The 12,598-nt window shown below is 46.3% G+C and overlaps 1 protein-coding gene across 5 annotated transcripts in view; it reads right to left on the reverse strand.

Annotated features, from left to right (window-relative positions):
* TSPAN9 (tetraspanin 9) overlaps positions 1–12,598 on the reverse strand; it is a 271,211-nt gene that overhangs the window by 17,079 nt on the left and 241,534 nt on the right. For all 5 annotated transcript variants that reach the window (XM_054039637.1, XM_054039643.1, XM_054039655.1 and 2 more), the window contains one exon: positions 763–954. In XM_054039637.1, the coding sequence (XP_053895612.1) occupies positions 763–954 (192 nt within the window). The remainder of the gene's footprint in view (positions 1–762; positions 955–12,598) is intronic.

Genomic DNA, 12,598 nt, shown 5'->3' on the forward strand with positions numbered 1-12,598 from the left:
GGCCCAGTGGAGATCAGAAGTGTTAACTTTTGGGGCACAGTGTATTTTCTCGGCCTTTGAAAAGGGGAAGGGTAAAGACTGATGGTGGATTATTGGAGTAGTTATCATTAATGCTTCCAGGACAATTCTTCTAATGTTGAAATTTCTGGATGAATTGCTTGCCTGGCAGTTGTTTTGTGCTTAACTGTACACTGAGGATTGTTCCTGGTTTGTATTTCATGTTTAATTTATTGTAGTACCTAGACAGGGAGAAATGTTTATAAAAATAAATAAATCTAGTGACATATTTGAATAAAACCAAACAGTGGTATCATTCCACTATATAACTATCACTACCCAATTCCACAGGAGGAGGATTTTTAATTTACCCTATAGAGTTTAATAGAGAATACCTGCTACAGAATTACATACATTGGTTTTAAAAGTCAATAGAAACATTATTCCCTAATACATTCTTTCCCATACAGGTCACTTTTAAAGTAAGCAGTGAAGTAGGAGTGTGTATCCATGGTAAAGATCTTCATTCACAGAGTCATAGATTCCAAGGCCAGAAGGGACTGCTGTGATACAGGAGGTTAGGCTAGATGATAACACAGGCCATAGACTTTCCTCAAAAATATTTCTGTTTGATCTACAGCATATATTTTAGAATTTAAAAACTGTCAGTGATGGAGAATGCACCAAAACTCTTGGTAAATTGTTCCAATGGTAAATAACCCACACTTAAAAATGGACACCTTATTTCCAGTACAGGGGACTTACACTTAAAAGGAGGCACTTGTTTTCCTTGATAGCACCCAGACATCCCAAAAAGCCGGTTACCATGATGATTGTACCAATGGCAATGACAAGGTTGGCAGCCGAAAATGATGGAAAGCTGGGAGAAAATGTGGCGAAGTTTCCTTGTGACACCGACAGCCATATTCCCACGCCCAACAGTCCACAGCCACATAACTGCAAAGAGAGAGAAAGGCAGAAGCCAACATTAAAAAAGGGGAATATTTCAGTTTCCAAACAGGAAAGTAGTTTGTGGGTTTTAAACGAGTTAAGTGATCAGCCGTAACACTTCATTGCTTGGTGCTAAAAGAATGTGAAATTCAATTTCTTACTTGCAGAATTGCCTTACCCTAGGTTACCACTCAAAACAAACATACGGCAGGGTTCTCGCTCTCTCTTTTTAAGAATTAATGAGCAAATCCCACCATTGCCCCTGCAGTGGGGCTCCAGACAGTGGGAGAAGGTGTAGTTTTGATGCACAAGAGGAAGAACAGAATTTGAAGGAATGATACAGGGATTCACATACCCTCTGCTCGTGCAGGGCCGGCTTTAGGTTTTTTGCTGCCCCAAGCAAAAAAAAAAAAAAATGTTGGCTGTCCCCCGTCCCAGCCCTGGGCTCCTCGCCGCACCCCCCTGCCTCCCCAGCCCTGGGCTCCTCGCCGCACCCCCGACCCGCACCCCCCTGCCGCCCCAGCCCTGAGCTCTCCCCCCCCAACCAGTGCGGCACCCCCCTGCCGCCCCAGCTCTGGGCTCTCTCCCTCCCCCCCTACACACACCCTGCCGCCCCAGCTCTGGGTTCCCCCTACCCCCCCACCATTGACCCCCACACACACCTCCTGCCGCCCCAGCCTGCTCACCCCCGCCCCCCACCTGCACCCTCCTTCCGCCGCAGCCCTGGGTCACTGGTAACTCGCTCCCAGGGCAGGTCATTCAGCAGGAATTTTAGATGTGCACAGAACACAGACAGGATTGGTTCCCATATGGTTACAGAACTGCAGTCAAGTGGAACAATTTTCAGCTTGTGTGACTGGAGGATATCTGGATGCATATTATAAGACTGTTCTACATAAATGAGGAAAAGTCTTTGTATGGGGAATTTGCCAATGCAATATCATTGTCTTCCTTTTAAACAAACAGAAAAAAGGCAATGGCTGTTGAAAATAGCAATTCCAGTCCTAATAACCACTGGGAAGCATTTCTTGCTCAATTTTATCCTACTTTTTCTGCAGCAAGTTACAGTGGATCAGTATATTTGATTTGGGAGAAATGAAGTAACAGCTGCCCAAACTGAGCTTGAGCACTCCTGAATTCTGAGGTGTTCAAATCTGGAAGGCAGGTGCTGGGGGGGTGGGGTGGCTGTGGCTCCGCGTGGGAGCACGGCAGCATATATGCAGCAGCGTATCTGGCGCTGCGCGAAGCCAGACATGCTGGTCTGAGTGGTACGGTAAGGGGGCTGGGGGTTGGATGGGGCGGAGGTTCGGGGGGGCAGTCAGGGGCAGAGAGAAGGGGGGGTTAGATGGGTCAGGGGTTTCGGGGGGGGCAGTCAGGGGACAGGCAGCTGTTGGATAGACATGGGAGTCCCAGGGGGTTGTCAGGGGACAGGTAGGGGGTGAGGTCCTAGGGGGGAAGTTAGGGGGGGTCTCAGGAGGGAGCAATTGGGGACAAGGACCAGTGAGACTTAGATAGGGGGTGGGGTCCTGGGGGGCAGTTGGGGCAGGGGTCCGGGGAGGGGGTGATCAGGGAACAGGGGGGGTTGGATGGGTTGGGGTTTCTGTGGGGGGCAGTCGGAGGGAGTGGATGGGGGCAGGGTGGGGCTACCCTTCCTCCCCATGGAATATCCTATTTTTTGAATGTTAAAATATGGTATCCCTACTCACAGTGCAGCTCTCCATTCACTGCAGCATGAGGTCTCAGCTTCCTCACTCCCTTCCCCCTCTTTCCTGTTGGTAGTGGCCAAGGGAATGCTGGGAAATGTAGTTCTTTCCCTGCTCCAGGGCTGGCTCTATAGGCAGGGAGCTAACCCAGGAACTACAGCTCCCAGGGCCCCCTGTTGGTTCTCAGCTCCCTGCCGCCCCTGCAAATGGGCTGCCCCAAGCACGTGCTTGCTTTGCTGGTGCCTAGAGCCGCCCCTGTGCGCGTGTATGGAGCCCCATTCCATGGGGGCTCCCGCGTGGCAGCACACAAGGAATGGAGTCTGTGCATCCACACCCTACCTTCATCCCCATGAGCTGGGGAGGGAAGGTCTCAGAGGCAATTGCAGTCATCATCATTCCCTACCCTGAGGGAAGAATTTCTTCCCTACCGTTCTGCCCCAGCGTTTGGTCATACTATTCAGGCTGGATCTAGGATTTGGCCTGTGTGACCTCATTGCTGCCCCATTGTCTTTTATGAGGCAAAAATCAGATTCCTAAATGGATGACCTATGACGTCAAAGTCCTAGTAATCTGTCCCAGTGGGGCCGGTTTTGTTTAATTGGGGCCGGTTTTGTTTAATATCTTTATTAATGATCTGGAGGATGGTGTGGACTGCACTCTCAGCAAGTTTGCAGATGACACTAAACTAGGAGGCGTGGTAGATACACTAGAGGGTAGGGATCGGATACAGAGTGACCTAGACAAATTAGAGGATTGGGCAGAAAAAAACCTGATGAGGTTCAACAAGGACAAGTGCAGAGTCCTGCACTTAGGACGGAAGAATCCCATGCACTGCTACAGACTAGGGACCGAATGGCTAGGTAGCAGTTCTGCTGAAAAGGACCTAGGGGTCACAGTGGACGAGAAGCTGGATATGAGTCAACAGTGTGCTCTTGTTGCCAAGAAGGCTAACGGCATTTTGGGCTGTATAAGTAGGGGCATTGCCAGCAGATCGAGGAACGTGATCGTTCCCCTTTATTCGACATTGGTGAGGCCTCATCTGGAATACTGTGTCCAGTTTTGGTCCCCACACTACAAGAAGGATGTGGAAAAATTGGAAAGAGTCCAGCGGAGGGCAACAAAAATGATTAGGGGTCTGGAGCACATGACTTATGAGGAGAGGCTGAGAGAACTGGGATTGTTTAGTCTCCAGAAGAGAAGAATGAGGGGGGATTTGATAGCAGCCTTCAACTACCTGAAGGGGGGTTCCAAAGAGGATGGAGCTCGGCTGTTCTCAGTGGTGGCAGATGACAGAACAAGGAGCAATGGTCTCAAGTTGCAGTGGGGGAGGTCCAGGTTGGATATCAGGAAAAACTATTTCACTAGGAGGGTGGTGAAACACTGGAATGCGTTACCTAGGGAGGTGGTGGAGTCTCCTTCCTTGGAGGTTTTTAAGGCCCGGCTTGACAAAGCCCTGGCTGGGATGATTTAGCTGGGAATTGGTCCTGCTTTGAGCAGGGGGTTGGACTAGATGACCTCTTGAGGTCCCTTCCAACTCTGATATTCTATGATTCTATGATTCTATGACTCTGACTATTGCCAAGGAGAATATAAGGTTATTAATAAGTAAATACAAAATTAATAAGCCTCTGGTTTTCATTCTTAACAATTTTGCATCAGGTTCAGGAAATGTGTCTCTCCACCCCCATTGCGTGTGTCAGGGGACAGCAGCCAACTCCAAATGTTCAGGAAGCTCACAGCGTCACAAGTTATTTTAGCACAGATTCAAAATGGCTGCCCCTGCATCCTGGTACCAAATGTCTACCTGTGAACATGTGGGATGCCCAAACAAAATGGCAATACAGTATTTGCAGGCAGTTTTCTGCAGTGCTTCATGCAGCTAGCTCTCACTGGCATTAAAGGTGAATTTCCCATTGACTTCAGTGGGAGCAGGATTGAAGAGAACCCCAAACTAGAAGCACTGTGCAGTCATCAAACCATGACTATTGTAGGAAGGAGAAAACCACAAAGCATTAATTCCAGTGATGCACTAGCACTTGCTGCTGTTTATCTGTCAGCTACAGCAAAGCGCCAGAGCACTTCTCAACAATTGGCCAAGTTCTGCCTCATCCGGTGTCCAGCCTCATCGCCATGTGCATCCTGCACTGGGCAACAGCTGCACTCAGACCGGGACTCTCCAGCTGAGTAGTTAGTAGCAGAACTAAGCTCCGGCTCAGTCCTGCGAGGTGCTGAGCATTCCGGCCCTGATCCAGCACAGTGGAAAAGAACATGCTTAACTTTAGCCATGTGAACAGTCCCATTGATTTCAATGGCATTAGTCATGTGCTCAAAGTTAAGCATGTGTGTAAGGGCTTTTGCTGGATGAGGAGCCTAGGCTCAGCTGGAAGCTGCTCTTTGTGCATCTGCCACCTTACTGACTGCAGGAAAATAACTCCTGAAATAACAAACGTTCGGGGTTTCAGAGGAGCCCTGTTTTGACCTCTTCTGATGAGAGAAAATGCCGTCCATAGGGAGGAGCAGAACACAAGCCAGAGAGAGAGAACCTTTTGCTCAGCTGGAATAACTATTTCAAGACATGCTGAGAGTCTGCAGGGGACTATTTAGAAAGGTCCTCAGGTCTCAGCATGCTCTCCTCTTTTATCGACTGCACATGTTTCACATTTAAACACAGAAGTTCATGAGGAAAATCATTTAATTCAAGGTAAAGCTACATTTGCAATCTGAACCCACGGAATTGCTGGCGCTCAAATATCTTAGTGATTCATGTAGTATAAACACACTAGACAAAGAAAATTAGATTAAATATTGAAACCCATCTAGCCACCTGATTTTCTAAATCTATAAGTATGTGTTATCCTTAAGATGGCTATAACTTAAAGAGATGAGAGAAAAATAGATTATTTAATGTATTATTACTACATTTATTGGTATTTTTCTCTGTTTTTCTCATTTTGTTTTCTGTGTGTGTTTGACAACACTTCATAGGTAGTCATATGTTCTCCTGTTTTGCTGATGATCAGTTGCACATCTCATCTTATGCACCAACACAATATCATCCCTCTCATGCACTGCTATGGTGGAAGGGGTGTATCCTAACACACACTTTTCTCCCAACTCTGCATACATGGGGCCTGTCGGTAACACCAGCAGGAAATATTAAACAAACCAGTGATGAAGAGTCAGTTGACCATTGTGTGCACAGAAAAGAAGGGAATGGGAGGAAGGATGGGCCCAAGCAAGTTTGGTGGTGTTGCTGCTGTCCCCCACTCCTTTAGGGCCCTTCTAAACATCAGCAGGGGAGCAGGAAAAAAATCACTTCAAATTAAAACTATTTTAGGATACACTGTTTTAAAGGGTGCTACATCAGAAACATGTAGCTTATTGAAATGACTGTCCTTTTCAGAGATCTGAAAACATTTTAAACTCCTTATACTAGGTATACACTGACTTTGTCACGTGTGCTGCTGGCTTTTGCGTTCTGTTGTGGTTTGGACTCATTGTATAAACCTTCATGATAACTGTTTCCTAAAAAATAGTTTTGAAAATGCTTTATCACTTTCCTGGCACAGCAGCATGGGAAATGCAAGCTCAGAGTATGAGAGAGAAGGGGGTAAAGTGAGGCACAAATTTCCTCCTCCCGTACCGCGACAGGGCTGATAAAAATCACTAACTCCCGTCCAGTAAAGATCTCATCTACTTTGTCCTTGAATCTCTGCAGTTATGGTGCCTTAACCACCTCTCTCAGGAATCTGTTCCATGGCGCAGCTGCTCCGATTGTTAGATGAGAACTGCAACCATTTGTTCAGACCGGGAGTCTGAAAGTTCACAGGGTGAGGAGCACCTCTCGCCCTGCAAAAGGCATTTAAGTTTTTAATTACAATTGGCATTTCTAAGCTTTGGTGGGCCCATGTCGTTGAAAAGAGATTTAGTTTAAACCAATAGTAACATGGGACCCAATGGAAAGGACTGTCAATTATTTATTATGGAAAAGAACCAAATATTTAATTTTTAAATAGTAAACACTGAAGCTTTTCTTCAGGGGGTTGAAATCAACATGCAAAGCAAGTGCGACGCTTGTTTGCAGTTACCGCTGCAGGGCTCTCCTACTGCCAGTGTCTATACGGCTACATTCAGCACTAGGCTGAGAAATAGTCATTGTCATTAAACATTTAAATATATTTCAGAGACTGGCAGAAAATTTAGGAGTCTTCAGCACAGAGAAGATCGCTAAATCCATGGAAATGGATACGGCTGCCATGGTGGACTGGAGAAGAGAGGAGAATGGGCTCTAGGACAAAACCTTATGGGAAGCCAACAGATTGAAGGAGAAGGAAGATGGCAGTAGTGTCAGGAAGAGAACAAGGAGAGGACAGAGTCGTGGAAACCGCAAGCATGTAGGAAGAAGTCGGAGGAGAGGAAATCTAGGCAATGGAAGTGAAAGCACACTCACAGACCATACAGATGAAGGAGAGGAGGGAAATAATACAGGATAGTAGCTGAAGAGTCACATGGGGCTGAAGGAAGGTTTGTTTCAAATCTGGGATATAAAGTGTCCTGGCAGATGAATGGAAAGGAGCAAGTGGAAAGACAGGGGAGATGACAGGGACATCAGACATACTGAAGGAGGGCATGAGATGAGGGACTAGGTAAACAGTAGATGATAAAGGAAGACCTCAGAATCAGGCACGAGAGTAGAAGAGGAGAGGGAGGGGAGGGGAGCAGAGGGAAGGAGGAATGACACTCCTGCCAGCGACATTTTTATTTTTGAAAAAACTGACTAAGATCCTGGGTAGAGGTGAGTTCAGAAGAGAGGGTCAGGTAGGCAGGGCCAGATTAACGCAGGGGCTGGGGGCTGCAGCCCAGGGCCCTGGGCTAAGGGGGGCCCCGGTGAGCTGGGCTCAGGCAGGCTGTCTGGCATGTCTCTGTGGCCCCGGGGGCGGGGGGGGAAGGTGGCTCCACATGCTGCCCCCACCCCCAGCACCGTCCCCAAGGGCGGCGCTTGCGGGCGCAGGCAGTGCACGGAGAAATGCTGTCCTCCTCCCCCCGGGGGGGGGAGCAGAGATGTGCCAGCAGCCGGCCACTTCCGGGAGTGGCGTGGGGCCACAGCATGCAGGCAGGCTGCCTGAGCCCTGTTGCATCACCGGCTGGGAGCTGCCTGTGGTAAACACCTTCCAGTTGGAGCCTGCACCTCGCATCCCCTCCTGCACCCCAACCCCCTGCCCCAGGTCAGAATCCCCTCCTGCACCAAACTCCCTCCCAGAGCTCACACCCCCTCCTGCACCCCAACCCTTTGCCCCAGGTCAGAATCCCCTCCTGCATCAAACTCACTCCCAGAGCCCGCACCCCTCACCCTCTCCTGCACCCCAACACTCTGCCCCAGTCTGCAGCCCCCTCCTGCTATCAAACTCCCTCCCAGAAAGAAACTACACCTCTACCCCGATATAACGCTGTCCTTGGGATCCAAAAAAATCTTACTGCGTTATAGGTGAAACTGAGTTATATCGAACTTGCTTTGATCTGCCGGAGTGCACAGCGCCCCCCCCCCCCCCGCCCCCCCGGAGCACTGCTTTACTGCGTTATATTCGAATTCGTGTTATATTGGGTCGCATTATATCGGGGTAGAGGTGTATTATAACTTCTGTTCTAAGGTAAGAAGCAGGCTATTTTGAATTAACTTAACTATATTCTACATGTTTTAAGACTGAAATGTAACCACAGAGCGGCTTTATGTTAATTAAAAGGCAAGTTTAATATAGCGATAATAGCCTCAATGCCATAATTGTGATCGTTTTGTTTTAAATTAGAAAAAAGACTTGTATACAGGGGCCCCACAAAATCTAATAGCCGTGGGCCCACAGGAGAGTTAATCCAGCCCTGCAGCTAGGAAGTGGGTTCCAGGAAAGACTCAAAGATAAACAGTACATTTGTGTAGATGGGGTTGGAGGCAAGCAAATCAATATGGCAGGAAAAGATCATTGTTTAGAAAGGAAGACAACAGAACTGAGAAAAGAGAGAACTAACTCAAAGAGCAGGCTGTTAGTAAAGTCACAAGACTGTCTCCAAAAGCATTCCACAGGAGGGGTGCAAAAATGGAGGTAGTTCTGAGAGGAGCAGGAGAACCAAGGCTGAGGCGCAAAGTGGTGGACAGAAAGATACGACCTTCCAGTCGGGAGGACCGTGCATACACTTCCACAAGAGACAGACAATTGCCTCAGACACTCACAGTAATGAATGCTGAAATTCTGTAAGTCACCTGCTTACAGGAACAAGAAAGGGTCACCCACAACCATACTATGACCTATCTGTGCTGCCATTCGGCACATTACCATGGCCAAAAAGAAACAGATATTTGAAATTTAGTGTTTGAAATAAAGACTCCAGAGACTAGTGAAATACCTGTACCATTCCAAGACGGGCCAACAGAATACACTATGGAAATGCAATTTGACTCAATTGCTGAATGGAAAGATTATGGAAGCATCCGGGAGAGGATTCCTTCATAGTGGGAAATACAAGAGTTGTGATATTAGACTAGACAACTGCTCCATCTAAGCCTGGTATTCCCTCCTCCAGAAATGGCAAATACCTGATGCCTCAGAGAAAGAAAAACCAACTGGCCAGTTGTGCAATTTGTAAGTGTGGATAATTCCTTCCTGACCGTGTCAGTGATCATGTTACACTCCAAAGTTTGTGATCTGATTATGAGACTCTCTGTTTGTAGCTTTACAGCTGTAAATGTTAGCAGCAGTGTTAAAATTAGCCAGCCTTTTTAAATCAACCATGTAGTTGTCCTGATGACCACCTGTGGTTGATTTCACAGGTTGACTAGCCTGTATGTAAAGGATAATGTCCTTAAGTTTAGCTTGTTATTTCACAGCCTTTTTATTTTCCATCATGTATTGTGTTTTAATATGTTGTTATACACTCAATACCCAAAAAATGAAGTTGTAAAGTACACAAGAACATCAGATGACAGGAGTAATATTTAAAACCCAGTGCAAACCTACTCTTTAATATAAGTATCTGGCTTGACTAAAAAGAGAAAGCAGACAGAAAGGTCAAAGACATTTTAGGATGAAATAAATGACACATCCCACAACTTCCACAAGGTGGCATTCTGTACTGACTAGAAGTGCCTAGGTTTACTTTTAAGCAAACTAAACTTTATTTTTCTCTCTACAAAACGGCTCAGATTTTGTGCTACCTTTTCAATTTTCCTACCATTAATTATTCTGCTGAAGATCCATATTCTTCATGCTGAAGATGTATGTTCTAGCCTTAGACCCTGGGCCAAATTCTACTCAGTGCATTGGTGTAAATCCCTCAAAACCCAACTAACTTCAGATTTAAACCAGTGTAATCGACAGCGGAATCCAGACACCTGAAACAGCTTCCTCCAAAACTTTTACCTCTCAATTACTTACACACACACACACACACACACAGAGAAAATGGAGAAGAGGAAAGGTTATGCTTTTATTTCTATTTACTGTTGAGGATCCTGTCCTCTTTCCTTTTCCACAACAGAATTACAGAAGAAGCAGCTGACCAAGGAGGTATCTGAGCCATCAGCGATTATCTTTGAAAACTCATGGAAGACGGGAAAGATTCCAGAGGGAATGGATGAGGGCAAACATAGTAGCAACCTATACAAAGAGGAATAAGGACCACCCGGGGAATTACAGACCAGTTAGCCTAACTTCAGTACCTGGAAAGATAATGGAGCAAATATTCAAGCAATTTGCAAACACCTAGAAGATAATAAGGTTCTAAGTAACTGTCAGCATGGATTTGTCAAGAACAAATCACATCAAACCAACCTAATGGCTTTCTTTGACAGGGTAACAAGCTTTTGGATAGGGGAGAAGCAGCAGTTGTGGTACATCTTGACTTTAGTAAGCCTTCTGATACTATCTCACATGATCTTCTCCTAAACAAACTAGGGAAATACAACTTAAATGGAGCTACTATAAAGTGGGTGTATAACTTGTAATTCTTCTGCTCTACTCTGCGCTGATAAGGCCTCAACTGGCATATTGTGTCCAGTTCTGGATGCCACATTTCAGGAAAGATAAGGTCAAACTGGAGAAAGTCCAGGGAAGAGCAACAAAAATGATTAAAGGTCTGGAAAATATGACCGATGAGTAAGGCTAACGTTGGGTCATGGATATTTTTAATAAAAGTCATGGACGGGTCACGGACAATAATGAAAAGTTCACTAAAGCCCGTGACCTATCCTTGACTTTTACTAAAAATATCCATGACAAAATGGGGAGCCTGGGCAGCTGCAGGTGGCTGGGAGCTCCAGGGGCCTCCTCCGCTGGTGGCCCTGAGCTGTGGGGCTCCCCTGCCTCTCGATGGCCTATAGTTGCAGGGGTTTCTCCTGTCACCAGCAGCCGCCAGCAGCTCTGGGGTTGTCCCCTGCCACCTGGGAGTGGCTGGGAGCTCGGAGGGTCCCCCCTGCCATCCGCACTGGCCGGGAGTGGCGGCGGACCCCCTGCCACCCATGGCGGCCAGCTCTGGGAGTCCCCCCTGCCGCCCGCTGTGGAGGGGAGTGGCGGGGATGCCCATGCAGCCCACAGCAGAGGGGAGTGGCAGGGGTGCCCCATGCCGCCTGCGGCAGCCAGGAGTGGCACGGACCCTGCCGTTCCCAACTGGTGCTGGCTGAAATCACGGAGGTCTTTGGAAGTCATGGATTCCGTGACTTCTGTGACCTCTGTGACTAAATCGCAGCCTTACCTATGAGGAAAGGTTGAAAAAAAGTAGTTTGGTACGGAGAAGAGAAACCCGAGAAAGGACATGATAACAGTTTTCAAGTACATAAAACGTTGTTATAAGGAGGAGGAGGAAAAATTGTTCTCCTTTACCTCTGAGGATAGGACAAGAAGCAATGGGCTTAAATTACAGCAAGGGAGGTTTAGGTTGGACATCAGGAAAAACTTCCCAACTGTCAGGGTAGTTAAGCACTGGAACAAATTGCCTAGGGAGGTTGTTGAATCTCCATCACTGGAGGTTTAAGAACAGGTTAGACAAACACCTGTCTTATTATCGAGCGTGACTAACTACTTATTAGTTAGTCCTGCCTTGAGTGCAGGGGACTGAACTAGTTGACTTCTTGAGGTCCCTTCCAGCCCTACACTTCTATGATTCTAAATTAGAGATAGAAAATATGTACTGAGTCATCTTCTCCATCCCTTGGTGGCTATAGGATTCTTCACTATATTTTCCTATGCTTTTTCTCAGCCTTAAATTACTCAAGTGATGGTGCTTCCACCATTTTGCCCAGGTATATTATTCTATAGTCTAATAAATCTCACTGGATTTTTCCCCGCTGATATTAATCTAAAAAGCACTTCTGCTGAATTCCCTCTTATTATTCCAAATTATAACTCTTTACCTCACCCTAAAAAAGTTCTCTCTCTCTCCTTGGGGTTTATATTCCACAAATACCATTATAGAAGTATTATTTGACAAATTCATACACTTGCCCTTTAGTCATCATTTGCTCAAGCTTCACTAAACATATTTAGGGCTTTTTGAAAAATCTTTCCTCAGAAGTCATTCTCCAGACTCAGAATCATTTTGCTATCTTTCTCATGAATTCTCTCCAAAATGTCAACATACATCTGATATTGTGATGATCTGGAAGAAATACAGTATTCTACAGGAAGTCTTACTAGAGTCATATGTAAGAAAACGGGCTCTGATCTTGTGATATCTTGAGAAAACACAAGAACCCTCATGTATAAACGCAAAGAAGAAGCCTTCTAAGCGGAAGCATCATTCAAAGAAGCAAACAGGTTATTTGGTTGCATTAAACAAGGGAAAGAAAATACAGAAAATAATATAAGTATGATATTCAACAATGGAGCACTGTGTCCATATTTAGTCACCTTACTTTAAACAAGATATGGTAAAGATTAAAAAGCCAAGAGAAGGACAACACA

Source organism: Malaclemys terrapin, chromosome 1 (assembly GCF_027887155.1).
Source record: "Malaclemys terrapin pileata isolate rMalTer1 chromosome 1, rMalTer1.hap1, whole genome shotgun sequence".
NCBI classification, from domain to species: Eukaryota; Metazoa; Chordata; order Testudines; family Emydidae; genus Malaclemys; species Malaclemys terrapin.